Raw genomic sequence first — 15,692 nt, forward strand, 5'->3', positions numbered from 1 at the left:
TTTGGCGATGGGTCAGTCATGGTGTGGGGTGGCATTTCTTTGTGGGGCCGCACAGCCCTCCATGTGCTCGCCAGAGGTAGCCTGACTGCCATTAGGTACCGAGATGAGATCCTCAGACCCCTTGTGAGACCATATGCTGACACATGCACATTTGTGGCCTGCTGGAGGTCATTTTGCAGGGCTCTGGCAGTGCACCTCCTTGTACAAAGGCGGAGGTAGCGGTCCTGCTGCTGGGTTGTTGCCCTCCTACGGCCTCCTCCACGTCTCCTGATGTACTGGCCTGTCTCCTGGTAGCGCCTCCATGCTCTGGACACTACGCTGACAGACACAGCAAACCTTTTTGCCACAGCTCGCATTGATGTGCCATCCTGGATGAACTGCACTACCTAAGCCACTTGTGTGGGTTGTAGACTCCGTCTCATGCTACCACTAGAGTGAGAGCACCGCCAGCATTCAAAAGTGACCAAAACATCAGCCAGGAAGCATAGGAACTGAGAAGTGGTCTGTGGTCACCACCTGCAGAATCACTCCTTTTTTGGGGGTGTCTTGCTAATTGCCTATAATTTCCACCTTTTGTCTATTCCATTTGCACAACAGCATGTGAAATTTATTGTCAATCAGTGTTGCTTCCTAAGTGGACAGTTTGATTTCACAGAAGTGTGATTGACTTGGAGTTACATTGTGTTGTTTAAGTGTTCCCTTTATTTTTTTGAGCAGTGTATAATGCAAGATGTCAAGTACCACACCCAGACATTTCAGGAAGGTTAGTAGTACTTACATTGTAGTGTTTTTCAGTATTTTGAGTAATATTATTATCAAGACCATCCATGTCCATAGTAGGCGACTGTTCTTCAGTCTGAAATGGAATGTACATCTAACATGCAATACATCAGAATGCAACTACAATACAAGCATGACATGCAGTTATTGCAGTTATTTGAAAGATGATAGCAGTACTCGTACAGCGCTAGGGTTAAAAAGCCCTTTCCACGGGGACAGTCAAATCTATAAGACTAATTATTTTTATGGAAAGCCATCATATGTTGAGCTCAAGAATAACAGTAGCTATTTAAGTAGAAGATTTAAGACACAGAAAAAAATATGCTTATTTTTCCTGCATTTCAACATACATTAATAGTAAGTCAACAGTTTAAAGTCAGCTTGATCTGCAGACACACACTCTATGTTCTAGATGGTATTATGGTGTTAAGTTAGCCAAGCCAATGGGATAAATGTCACTCTGTTGGAACACAAGTGAACTGTGCCGTCTTACCTTTGATTTCCTTCTGTTGAACTTAAAGAATCCGAGCAGACCTTTGTTCTCGGCCCCACCGACACTTGAGGTGTTGGAACGGAAGTATTCTAACAATGAATGGACAGACAATAGGTTTCAGTTCACTCCGAAATTAAAGGTTTGGCTCACTGAGCTAAAAATAAAGATTTTCATTCATGCAGTTCATTCATTAACCAATGGGATGAAATAAACCACAGCTAGAACTATACTACATTATGCAAGTCATGTCACTTATTAAAAGTTTAACCCATGCATACAACAAAAAGTATTCTCCATAAACACACACTCTCAAGCCTCTATCTACAATCAGGCAGTTTCAACAGTAGATGGCACTACAACTAAACTTTTCCAATATGACAGTGCATCTATTCTTCAACCTCTGAAAATAAATCTAGCAAACAGTCATAACACACTGTAAGCCAGAAGGAAAGGGAAATAATATTGACTGTATCTTATATTTGATCTAAGATATGTAAAACAAGCAAACGAAACAAGCGAGATTGTCCCACGAGGAGAAAAGGAACGGCAAAGTGGGGTTAATGTGACTGTACAAGTGACTGTTAAGCTACAGGTAATGTCACTACAGCATTGTGGATGGGAACAATAAGCAGCATTCAGACAGTAATACCTGAGTAAATTAGAGCAGGTGCAGAAGACATTTTAGGTTGACGAACTGGAAACAATCACAGGATTTCAACAACATTAAGGGCCCTTGTTGCAATGCAGACTATCCTTAACTACACAAGATTCTCTCTTTATCAAAACTATACACAACATTCTCTCTTTATCAAAACTATACATCATTTCCCATGTCATTGGCTATGCAATCCCCCACCCCTCCCACCCCTGCCTACAGAAAAGGGGGAAACAGTGAAACTACCAACAACACTGACTATGGTATTTGACAACTGCCTCTAGTTTAACTCAAGCATCAGTACATCTCACTACACTTTGTAGGTAGTGTTCTAATGACTAACCGTCTATATTTCCTCTGTAAGGGCAGAGTCATAGGGGGCAGAGTACACACACTGGAAGGCATGTGCTTATCGAAGCTCATTTAACCAAATATGTAAACACAAGCTCACTTATATATATTCTGCAGCGCCACCCTGATAAGATGAACTAGCCCAGACTGAATTACACCCCATGTAAACATTACAGGCACAGATGTAGCTAGCTGCAGTAAGAAAGTAATGCATGTTACTTTGATTCAAAACAATCTCACGTGTGAGTGCTGATTACAGATATAGTATTATAGATATATTATAGATATTATAGATATAGTATTATAGATATAGTAAAAGCGTGACAGAAAACAACGAAGAGAGCTCAAATTAAATATACGATTAAAACAGGTTGAGAAGAATAAGAGGAACAGTAATAGTTTGTTAACAGAGATAGGTTGGTACAGTTAGCCTGATCTCAGATCTGTTTCTGCTACAATGTCAACTCCTTAACATTTCAAACTTGATTTGATCTGGGACCAGGTCAACGCTGTAGATATCATGTGAGGACATGGAATAGCCTGGTCCCAGATCTGTTTGTGCCGTCTTGTCAACTCTTTTAATCATTGTCGTACCGTAGGATGACCATAGGAATTGGCAAGAAATGTGTCACCATTCTATAGGAAGAAGTGGAGGGAGATGGGGGTATAAGGTGGTTTATTTACCAAGAGTCTGGTCCAGTACGTAGAGCTCTCTGATGCCTAGCTCGCTCAGACACTTGTCCAGCTCCAGCTCGTGGTTGCTGACATTGTCCTTCAGCAGCAGAACATGGGACGGGTCAAAGTCACACTTCTCACAGATGGCTGGGACCAGGCTCTCCAGGGGCACCAGGGGACTCACCCTCAACACCGCCTTCTGGCTCCTGTGGTAGTTCACCACCAGACGCACCGTTTTCTTTACAGGGAAGACAGAGTGACTTTAGTGCCAATGGATGGACACAGTATTAAAGAGTATTAGAGAACCTCCTAGGTTCAAACAGTATTTGTTTGACCTTGAGCTTGTCTGCAATCATGCCGATCTGGCACTTCAGGCGGGCTCAATCAAACGCTCAAAGTATTTTAAATAAAACGTTCAATTTGAACCCATGTCTAAATTCAGTAATTAAATGGGACTTGAAAGTAAAGATCTCAGCAGTACACATCCAATGGGAAAAACTAGGGTGGAAAATATTGAGAGAGAGACAAAAAGTGTCAGAATCGTAGGATAAACCATGATTAAAACCTGTTAGTGTGTAGGGGGCGCTATTTTCACTTTGGGGAAAAAATGTGCCCAATTTAAACGGCCTCGTACTCTATTCTAGATCGTACAATATGCATATTATTATTACTATTGGATAGAAAACACTCAAGTTTCTAAAACCGTTTGAATTATATCTGTGAGTAAAACAGAACTCATTTTGCAGCAAACTTCCTGACAGGAAGTGGAAAATCTGAAATCGAGGCTCTGTTCCAGGGCCTTCCTATTAATTTGCCTGAAATCTATGGATATACATGCACTTCATACGCCTTCCACTAGATGTCAACAGGCAGTGGGAGGTGGAATGGGGTGTCTAGCTTGATCTGAGGTCGAACAAGAGCTTTTGGAATGACGTGTCTGGAAATTACATTGTCTTCGAAGGCGCGAGAAGGAACCCCAGATTGCCTTCTGAAAAGCTTTCGGTATACCCGGTAGATATCTCCGGCTCTGATTTTATTTGATAGATGTGATAAAAACATCATAAAGTAGTTTTTTTCAACCGAGTTGTATCAGTTTATTGAACGTTTATTGCGAGTTTTGGAATTTTCTTTTCTTTGCGTCAGGTGAAGTTGGGCACGTTTGTGCCACATGGCTAGCTATGGTTGCTAATTCGACAGGAGAAGAGGACATTCTAAAACCAAACAACAATTATTCTGGACCAAGGACTCCTTGTACAAGATTCTGATGGAAGCTCAGCAAAAGTAGGAACCATTTATGATGTTATTTCGTATTTCTGTGGAAAATGTTTAGTCCTATTTTCCACCCTTATTGCGGGCGCTGTCTCGCTATAACGTAAGCTGTTTGTTATGGTAAAGTTATTTTTAAAATTCTAACACGGCGATTGCATTAAGAACTAGTGTATCTTTCATTTGCTGTCCAACATGTATTTTTTAGTAAAGTTTATGATGAGTTATTTGGTCAGATTAGGTGAGTGTCAGAAATATATCCGGAGATTCTGGGAAAAAGTTGCTACATTTTCACAATGTATAACCACGGTTTTCAGCTCAAAATATGCACATTTTTGAACAAAACATAAGTGTATTGTATAACCTGATGTTATAGGACTGTCATCTGATGAAGTTGGTCAAGGTTAGTGATTAATTTTATATATTTTGCTGTTTTTTTGCGATCGCTACCTTTTGGCTGCTGATAAATGCGGTTGTGTGTTTGGCTATTGTGGTAAGCTAATATAATGCTATATTGTGTTTTCGCTGTAAAACACTTAAAAAATCTGAAATATTGGCTGGATTCACAAGATGTTTATCTTTCATTTGCTGTACACCATGTATTTTTCATAAATGTTTTATGATGAGTATTTAGGTATTTCACGTTGCTCTCTGTAATTAGTCTGGCTGCTTCGGTGCTATTTGTGATTGTAGCTGCAATGTAAAACTATGATTTATACCTCAAATATGCACATTTTTCGAACAAAACATAAATGTATTGTGTAACATGTTATAAGACTGTCATCTGATGAAGTTGTTTCTTGGTTAGTGACTAATTATTTCTATATTTTGTCGGTTTTTTGAAAGCTACCTATGCGGTGGATAAATAGCGTTGTGTGTTTGGCTATTGTGGTGAGCTAACATAAATATATATTGTGTTTTCGCTGTAAAACATTTTTAAAAAATCAGACATGTTGGCTGGATTCACAAGATGTTTATCTTTCATTTGCTGTATTGGACTTGTTAATGTGTGGAAGTTAAATATTTCAAAAAAAAAAAAAATGGAATTTTGTGCTCTGCGAAGGCAGCGGAATGTTGTGGGTGTTCCGCTAGCGGAACCCCGGGGCGAGAAAGGTTAACTAAAAACTTCACTCCACCTCACTTAAAAAGAAGTTATGCTTTACTTTCAGCTTTTCCCTTAGAACGTAGACATTTGTTGACAGGCCTAGGGGAGGAGGGGGTGAGACTATCACTCTAAGGTAACTGAGGCTCGGAGCCAAGTCGAGGCCTGACAGAGAGGGCCTGTGTGTGGGCAGCCACTGCCTGGTCAGTCCCAGGGTGTTTGGTGTACCTATAGAGAGGGATCACAACAACAGTGCCAGCAGCACTAAGAGGGTTGAGGTGGTTGTTATGAAGAACACAGGTTGAATTCCAAATGGCACACTATTCCCTATATAGTGCATTACTTTTAACAAGGTCCCATAGGGATCTGGTCAAAAGTAGTGCACTATATAGAAAGTAGGGTGCCATTTGGGACAAACACCAAAAGATACTGTTATCATGGAGGCCATGACGGTCACACACCAGTACACAATGTACAGACTTTCCTTCTGAAAACATCATGTCAACCACTTACCAGTCAAGGGTGTGTAACAATCACAACCGTTTTTGTGTGTGGCTCTTTGCTAATATTTACTGATGCAACTTATAAAAAAAAAAGGGTTTATACTGTACATGCTTATTACAAGTCATAAAATGCATTACAACCACATCATAATTCATTATACCGGTTGGCTTTAAGTAAAATGTTACCCACAATGTCGATGACTCAGAGTGAAATGGTGTCAGACTATGGCCATCAGCCAAAGGGAGGTCAAAGGGAGATAGGGGGAGCAGGGCCCCCAGGGCCAGGCAGGCCTGAGAGTAGAGTAGAAATAATGCATGGTAACTAAAGGTAAGGCACTCATGAAAAATTCACATGCTAGGTAAGTAGGAGGAGACTAGGAGACACTGGAGACAGAGAGAGAAGACACTCAATCAGCCACCGAGAGCCGGTAATAATCCCACTGGTTTAGAGACTGGCTCTACAACACCTGCTGCCTACCTTAGCATGAGTCCTTTTTGGTTTTTGTGGCCTTTCCTGCTGCAACGATTTAGTGTCAAAAGGTAAAGGGCGATCGCACGGTTACATAGAGAATCATACATCACATTTCTTAGGTGTCAACGGTTAGGTTCAATGAATGCTGAAAACATCTTATTCATTGTATCCCAAAAACAGTCAACGATACCCACCCGTGCACTACAACAACAGCAAAAGGCCCAGACCAGAACAAACTCATTTCCAATAACTTCATGAAGTGCTACATACATGTGCATTCATGGAAGGCTAAACAGAGGATAACTATGAATCCTCAAGTTACAATAAACACAGCTAATTGCTTATTAACAGTCACATTGCAGCTACATATCCTCAATCAGTAGAACAGTATCAAACAAACACACACAGAGATCTCTATAACAGGGTCAGTATCAGCAGGTACTCACCTCTGGCACTTTAGGCGGAGGTTTCCGCACCACTTTGTTCTGCAACACTTTCTCCCTGATGCTTATGGCAACAACATCCAGGGACCCCAGCAGGCTGTTGGGCTTGAAGGCTACTGACAGGCCCTCGCTGGACAGCAGCTCCAGGGTGTGATAGGCTGGGTTCAGGTGGTACCGGCTGCACAGATCCACCAACAGGTCCATGAGCGCCTTGCTGCACAGAGAGGCGAAAGCAGCACAGGAAGCCAGGCTGAGTCACAGACAGGACGCCAGGTAGAAGTAGAGTCACAGGCTCGTCAGAGTAGAGCGGGACAGAATAGTCCAAGGTAAGTCCCTATTCTCTAGTTACCGCACTTCTTTGACCAAGAACCACTACTTTTGACAAGACCGCTATGGGCTCTGGTCAAACGTAGTGCACTATATAGGGAATAGGGTGTCGTTTGGGATGTGACCTGACTAACAGATAGGGTTACCTCCTTTAGCTCCAATAGGAATACCTGTAATTACACTCATGCCGCTCGGCTTACAGCATTAGATAAGCCTGCAAATTGGTACATAAAAGGCTGATTTAATGATCTGAACTCAGTGACGTGTTAAATGAAGTAGAAAGTGAAATGAATTACAGATAGGAAATCTAGCCTTAGTCAATTGACAATAAATTACCCATCTGGTCTACTTATAATATATGTATGCAGGGATGGAAATTACGCTAGCCTGAGGCTAGTACTTTGCAAATAGGGCTGGTAGAAAATGTGCCAAACTAGCCCGTCAGGTGACTGGCATTTTGTATTTCAAATATCAAATGGCACAGATTTGGCTAGAATAATGTAACCTGGGCTAGTAAAAATTGTAGTCTACTAGCCCGACTGGCCAGTGTCCTAAATCCTTCACTTAAGAATGTAGAATGTCTTAATAAATCCTGATACATTGTTCTGTTTTTGAGCGCCATATGAAGTCCCATGTCATGGAATACAGAACGTCAACTGACGAGGTGTCAAAGGGTAACTGTCAACCCAGGACAGAGAGAAACTCAAGGATGCTTTCTACTGCCTGCTGGGAGAAGACAGCTCATATGACAAAACTGCTTAAGGGCTGCTCTGAACAACCAACTCGTAATGACCAGAGCAAAGTTCGCTCATCACAAGTCTTACAACTGCATCATAATGCATTACACATTAGCTGTAGGATGGAGAGTTATGGTTCATTCGAAAATAACAATGTATTAATTTATACTACAACTTTCTTCTTAGAATACCATATCTAGCTAGCAAATGAGGCTTTGACAAGACACTGGAAACACAACACATTGATCTGTATTAACTATCATAATGAAAACCGTGTGACAAGTGTGACAAAACCCTTACACACCATAATGGAGAGGGTGTTGTCTGACTGCTTCCTGCACACATGAACCAGGTGATTACAAGACATTTATGACACCTGGATGAAACTCCCTTGGGCTTTATCATGCACTGAGACAGCAAAACAGATTTCCCATAAATCAAATGACAGTCAGACACACTAAATTTGGATTGTCCAGATTTTTCATCTGTAAATGCTCTACAGATGGTCGTACTATCAACAAACTTATCTGTTGATAAGCAACTGTATGCTAAGGTTACGGTTAGGTTTAGAATACGGGTAAAGTTTAAGGTTAAGATAAGGTTTAAGGTTAGGGCTAGAGATGTGAGATGTGATTTGTGCTCAGTAATGTGTGAATCTATATTGAACAAAAATATAAATGCAACAATTTAAAAGATTTTACTGAGTTACAGTTCATATAAAGAAATGGATGTGGATCAGAAAACCAGTCAGGATTTGGTATGACCACCATTTGCCTCACGCAACGCGACACATTTCCTTCGCATAGAGTTGATCAGGCTGTTGATTGTGACCTGTGGAATGTTGTCCCACTCCTCTTCAACGGCTGTGCGAAGTTGCTGGATATTGGCGGGAACGCTGTCATTCAAGTCGATCCAGAGCATCCCAAACATGCTCAATGGGTGACATGTCTGGTGAGTATGCAGGCCATGGAAGAACTGGGACATTTTCAGCTTCCAGGAATTGTGTACAGATCCTTGCGATATGGGGCCGTGCAGTATCGTGCTGAAACATGTGGTGATGGCGACGGATGAATGGCATGACAATAGGCTTCAAGATCATCCCGCAGGTGGTCTCAAGACCATCCCGAAGAAGCCAGATGTGGAGGTCCTGGACTGGCCTGGTTACATGTGGTCTGCGGTTTTGAGGCCGGTAAGTTGAACTGTCAAATTCTTTAACACGACATTGGAGGTGCCTTATGGTCGAGAAATTAACATTAAATTCTCTGGCAACAGCTCTAGTGGACATTCCTGCAGTCAGTATGCCAATTACACGCTCCCTCAAAACTTGGAGACATCTATGGCATTGTGTTGTGTGATAAATGAAAGGCCACTCACATTTTAGAGTGGCCTTTCATTGTCCCCAGCATCAGCTACTTCATATGCCACACCTGACATGTGGATGGATTATCTTTGCAAAGGAGAAATGCTCACTAAGTGACGTAAACAAATTTGTACACCAAATTTGAAAATAATAAGCTTTCTGTTCGAACTAGAATTTTGTTTTGTATTAGATAGCTAGTTGAAATGTTACTGATAGTCTAAAGATGGACGATCCAAATGAAGTGTTAGCCAAATGACTTGGCAAAGAGCATCACTTAGAGTAAAAGGCAATGGAAAAGACGGCCCCAAGTGAGAGAGATGACGACCACTGTACGAGCCTGATCCCAGATCAGTTTTCTCTGTCCAGAGCAGTTGGCAAGACTTCACAGACAGACCTGGGATCACAGTCCTATATTGGTTCACAAAAAATACTGTTTAGAAACTCTCACATGCCACTCATTAACAGCATTAACAGAGGCCCTCGTCTTGTTTTCTGCATGAGGGCTGGAGTCCTGGATGGCCTAGTCTGATTCATTCACTGCTCTAGCAGAAAGAGAGAGAGACCCTCATTAAGTCCAGAGAGGCTCTGGCAGGTCAGCTTCTCACAACGTGCACACACACACACACACACACACACACACACACACACACACACACACACACACACACACACACACACACACACACACACACACACACACACACACACACACACACACACACACACACACACACACACACACACACACACACACACACACACTGATTCTGGGCCACTGAGGGAACCTTGAAAAGGCCTCTCCGATCAGATACCAAACAAGGCCACATCCACATACATAACAGAGTCTGTGAATTGAGGGTCGAAAGGGTAATGTGTACGTGTGCATATGTGACGAGTGTGTGGTGTTGCCTCTCACCTGCCGTCCACTGTGCTGCTGGTCTGGTAGCCTTGAGGCAGAGTGATGTGGAGGTCTACGCTGGTCCTCATCATGTTCTCCATCACCATGCTTCCCATACTGCCCTGCGCTGAGCCTCCCCCGTCAGGCACTGCGTTACGGAAGATTCTCCTGGGGGCGGGCTCGGGGGCCAGGGGCGGAGGGGGGGCTCGGGACTTCATCCTCTTCCTGAGGGATGGACAGAGGTTAGGCATAAGGTTAGGGATAGGCATATGGCTAAGTTTTGGGTTAAGTTAAGTTTTATAATCAGATATTTTAGAGCGAAATTGTCATTTGCAGATTGGCCTGAATGTGGCAACCTAGAGAAATTAATTATGTTGTTTTCTGCCAGAAAAGGCAGTCCGGTCGTCATGGTGATTCAAAGGGAAATAGAATAGACAAGACTTTGCACAACTTTGCTGTTTTGCACTGGGATAGGTGACAATAAACATAACAGAGGCAACTTGAATGGCAATGACTTTCTGTCTTTCAGCAAGATTACATAAGCAAGTCTGTCTCCAGATATGCAAAGGTTGTTTATTGGTTGTCAGGGTCACAATGGTCTGTGTTGATGTGATGTTCCATTCAAATCTGACACCAAGGACTTTCCTTATCATGATTTGTTCATTATTATAAAAACTTAATGCAGTTATCTTGTTTTATAAATAAGAAAAGGGGAGGTGCTCTACAAGTCTCTCTGGGTTTTTAACCCCTCCTGCACATGCTCTTTTCGTTTGCCTTTTAAACCTTTATCACATTGTTTTGTAGTTTCTTGTGTGCAAATAAATAAATAAAACAATTATTTTATACAGTATAGAGATGATGTAACCATCTAAACACACAAGGATAAAGATAACCAGCATGCATTGCAATTCATCCAAACTCATGTCTGTCATTATACTGTATAATGCTTCAATATATAAATGAATAAATAGGCATAAAATAAATGTTCAACTCTTTTTTTGAGCCCAGGCGGCAGCTCTACACTGCACCAAAATACATGGCGCTAACTGCACTGATGGCAGGACTTTGAAAGAAGATTATCTAAATCATTAGTGGTCTTAACTTTCACTACACCTGACTCTGTACGTATTTGACACGTGTCAGGAACAAATTGTAGCTTTGTCTCAGCACACACCATTATCTCGACTATAATATACAGTTTTCAATGATTAATGCTTTTTCGCTTCTAGGTATGTTCAAAAGCTACACACTTTCTCCCTACTGAGCAAACAACAGTATGAGAAATCTGCACCACTCACGTCAAGTCAGTCCTTGGGCTTTTGATTAAGTGTTCTATATATCAGTCCATGTTTATAAATCCTTCCCAAGGACTGGGGCTACAGGGAAAAGGTCTCTTCTAGGAGCCTTGAAGACAACTTGTTCTGTGAAGGTGGAGAGTAGGCATGCATGTGAACATTCAACAAACTACCATGCTTGGACTCTAACCTCACCTAAGTTAATTATTAATAACTAAGTCCGGCATCCATCCACAGAGTAATTGAACCATTGAACCACAATTGTTCAAAACACTACAGAGAGGGCGATTAAATGAAAGGAACTTCATGATCAAAACCAGTGTACTGCAGTATACCACTATGAATGGGTTAGGGAGACTGCACCTGTGTAACTGTGTGTTTGATATTGGGATAACAACTCGTACACCTCCACTCGAGACTGAGATCTTAGCATGCCCTTGTCTCCAGAGTCAGCCAACGCACACACACACACGCGCACACACACGCGCTTTTGGGCGATTAGAGAATCTCCTAAAGAGAGAAGAAAACTCAGTTACTGAGCTGGGCAGTAAGTGCAGTTTCCTCAGTGACTGGGTTACAAATGGACCTTTCACAGAACCACTCAGTCCGCTCTCTCCACTTCATTGGCCAGTTGTGAAAGGAATCAACCCGAGATATTTTTTAATTGAACACACAATCCAATGGAAACACATACAAGATTTTGTTGAACGACTGAGAAGGTCACTTCTGGTGACTTTTTTAAAGGACACTGTACTCCAAAATACATGAAAATTAAATTATATTCTCTTCCTTTGAAACTCATCTGTAAATCAAGGACAGTTTCATTTTCTCTCTTGAGCTCAGTGACATCACCAGACAATTCTATATTAACCCTAACTGGGTACAGATGTCAATTCAGTGTCTATTCATTTCATTTCATTTAAATTATGTGGAAACAACGTTGATTCAACCAGTGTGCCCAAAGCGCCTCGGCAAAATAAAACAAATACTAATAAAATAAAGGTTAAAAATGTTTTTTGAAGTAGTGGCAATGACTTAGTAAATACAGTGCCTTCAGAAAGTATTCACACCCCTTTACTTTTTCCACAATGTTTGGTGTCATAGCCCGAATTTAAAATGGATTAAATTGAGATCTTGTGTTTACACACACACACAATACCCCATAATGTCAAAGTGCAATTTTGATTGTAGAACAATTCATTTAAAAAAAATGTAAAGCTGAAATGTCTTAAGTCATTAAGTATTCAACCCCTTTGTTATGGCAAGCCTAAATAAGTTCAGGAGTACAAATGTGCTTAACAAATCACATAATAAATGTTGCATGGACTCAATCCATATTCAATAATGGTGGTTAAGATGATTTTTTAATGACTACCCAATCTCTGTACCCCACACATACAATTATCTGTAAGGTCCCTCAATCGAGTAGTGAATTTCAAGCACAGACTCAACCACAAAGAACACACAAAGTGTGGCAAAGAAATGAACATTTTGTCCTGAATACAAAGCGTAATGTTTGGAGCAAATACAATACATCACTGAGTATCACTCTTCATATTTTCAAGCATGGTGATGGCTGCATCATATTATGGGTATGCTCATCATCGGCAAGGGTTAGCCTAAATCTACACTGGAGTTGCATACCCAGACGACATTATATGTTCCTGAGTGACCCCGGTTACAGTGTTGGCTTAAATCAGCTTGGAAATCTATAGCAAGACTTGAAAATGGCTATCTAGCAATCATCAACAAACCATTTGAATAATGTTTTAAAGAATAACAGGCAAATATTGTCCAGTCCAGGTGTGCAAAGCTCTTAGAGACTTACCCCCAAAGACTCACAGCTGTAATCATTGCAGGATTACATTGCAGTAGGGATTGTCATAGATAGCTACAGTATGGTTACACTATGATATGTTCAACAACATCACCCCACAGTACAGCACAGGGGACTACAGTAGGGAGTATCCAGTGACTAACCAACCAGCTAGGTGTTGAGAGGAGTGGCTTACTACTGCTAGAAACCTAACCTAGCTGTTTAGACCCAGTGGGAGTGTGTAAGCATCACAACAAGCCCCGCAGCACAGGAACCGCAGTAGCTGTAGGGTATCTAGCTAACCAGTGAATAGGTACTACTTCTATAATCTGACCTGGCAGTTTGTTACCCTGGTGTTGTGTTAGACTGATTACGAGATTAGTCTCTGTGTGCATGGGACTGTTCACGTTCCAAGGCCCAAATAAGACTCTGCTCCACTCTAGGCAACTATCCAGTTAGAATAAGTCAACCCCTCTGTGCTCTTTCTGCCACAGGGCTCAAGTTCATATCAATAATGCTCTCTGTTGTATTGGACAACAATAAAGGAAGCAGTGAGTCAGTGGGAGATACAACTCACTGACTAACTCTGCAAGGAAAGACTGATAAGAAATTGTACTGTATGAGGTTCATAAGTTATCCTGACAAAATAATTATGGAAATAAATATTCCTTCCTTCCCTGAGTCTTATTAAAAAAGTGGAATATGTTAGTAGAGTTTGGGACTGTAGTGTATTAGAAGCAGGAGCCAGTTTAGACCTGGTGAAGAGAGACGTACACAATGACAACCTGTCATTTTAGAAGTTGAAGGTAGGGGAAACACTAGCTGCATCTCAAATGGCACCCTAATCTGTATATGGTGCATCACTTTTGAGTAGAGCCCTATAGGCCCTGGTCAATCTAAAGTAGTGCACTATAAAGTGAATAGTGCGCCATTTGGGACACAGAGACTGTGGTGAGAGACACCTGTCATGGCCAGTTCTATGCAGCACAATGGGATTAGACCCAAACAATGGGAGCACTATCCTCTAAAAAGTAGACACTGCATTTAGGCATACTATGGAGTAATAAAACAAGTGACCCATTTCACTCCAACAGACATTTATTTTACTGACCATAATTAGCACATGAAATAGCTGCATATTATTAGTAACAACATAATATACTACATATGAACTAGGATCCTATTGGAACATACTGCTATTTGTGTACTGTGTGTAAGGTAAAGGAAAATCTTAATATTCTATTTCCTGATCTTATAGTGCTTTTCTTAGCATACAATAACATGAAGGAACTGCTCAAAATATAAACATTGAAGATTTGATTTAAATGTTTTTATTAATAATATAAATAATAATATGAAAGGACAAACAAGTAAATATAATACTTATTTGGATAATTATATAGTTCACCCATTGTTCTCATTGTCTGCTAAAGCAGCTTGATCTGGTTTTAGAAATCTTTGGCAATCTCATTTGGGATCTTTCAATACCACAACAGACTAGCTATTGATTAAGGACTGAGGAAGAAAAAAAAATCTGCCTTCATTTGGAGGGTGTCCAAGTGCTGAGAGAGAGAGAAAGAGAGACTGTCAGCACACATCAATGAGAGACTGTGGATTGCTGCTAGTGTTCCCATAGAATTCCAGTAATTGAGCCAACGACTATCTACATGTATTTAAAAGCACATCTCGGCAGAAATATATATATAAAGCCTCCTGAGTGGCGCAGCGGTCTAAGGCACTGCTTCGTGGTGCTTGAGGAGTCACTACAGATCCGAGACCGATGAGGCGGCACATAATTGTCCCAGCGTCGTCCGGGATAGGGAAGGGTTTGGCCTGCCGGGATGTCCTTGTCCCATTGTGCTCTAGCGACTCCGGTGGCGGGCCGGGCGCATGCACGCTGACATCGGTCGCCAGTTGTACTGTGTTTCTGGGTTAAGAGAGCAGTGCGGCTTGGCAGGGTCGCATTTCGGAGGACGCATGGCTCTCGACCTTCGCCTCTCCCGAGTCCATATGGGAGTTGCAGCAATGGAACAATTGGATATCACGAAAAAGGGGTAAAAAGTAAAAAATTAAATAAACAAACACATACACACACACACACACACACACACACACAACTGTTCAAAAGTTTGGGGTCACTTAGAAATATCCTTGTTTTTGAAATAAAAGCAAATTTTTTGTCCATTAAGGAACAGACGCCTCACAAGTCCTCAACTGGCAGCTTCATTAAAATAGTACTCGTAAAACACCAGTCTCAACGTCAACAGTGAAGAGGCGACTCTGGGATGCTGGCCTTCTAGGCAGAGTTGCAAAGAAAAAGCCATATCTCAGACTGGCCAATAAAAAGAAAAGATTAAGATGTGCAAAAGAACAGACACTGGACAGAGGAACTCTGCCTAGAAGGCCAGCATCCTGGAGTCGCCTCTTCACTGTTGACGTTGAGACTGGTGTTTTGTGGGTACTATTTAATGAAGCTGCCAGTTGCGGACTTGTGAGGCGTCTGTTTCTTAAACTAGACA

At 41.5% G+C, this 15,692-nt stretch overlaps 1 protein-coding gene across 3 annotated transcripts in view; it reads right to left on the reverse strand.

Moving 5' to 3' along the window:
* The window catches only part of LOC120048491 (protein cordon-bleu-like), a 48,954-nt gene extending 37,455 nt beyond the window's left edge, over positions 1-11,499 (reverse strand). For 2 of the 3 annotated variants that reach the window (XM_038994502.1, XM_038994499.1), the window contains exons 1-6: positions 11,361-11,499; positions 10,081-10,287; positions 6,744-6,954; positions 2,964-3,192; positions 1,274-1,362; positions 779-856 (exon numbers count right to left, since the gene is read on the reverse strand). In XM_038994502.1, the coding sequence (XP_038850430.1) occupies positions 779-856; positions 1,274-1,362; positions 2,964-3,192; positions 6,744-6,954; positions 10,081-10,280 (807 nt within the window). In that variant the 5' untranslated portion in view covers positions 10,281-10,287; positions 11,361-11,499. The remainder of the gene's footprint in view (positions 1-778; positions 857-1,273; positions 1,363-2,963; positions 3,193-6,743; positions 6,955-10,080; positions 10,288-11,360) is intronic. The other variant, XM_038994501.1, reaches the window with a different exon arrangement.
* Positions 11,500-15,692: the final 4,193 nt, after the last annotated feature.

This window comes from Salvelinus namaycush, chromosome 5 (assembly GCF_016432855.1).
Source record: "Salvelinus namaycush isolate Seneca chromosome 5, SaNama_1.0, whole genome shotgun sequence".
Lineage (NCBI taxonomy): Eukaryota > Metazoa > Chordata > Actinopteri > Salmoniformes > Salmonidae > Salvelinus > Salvelinus namaycush.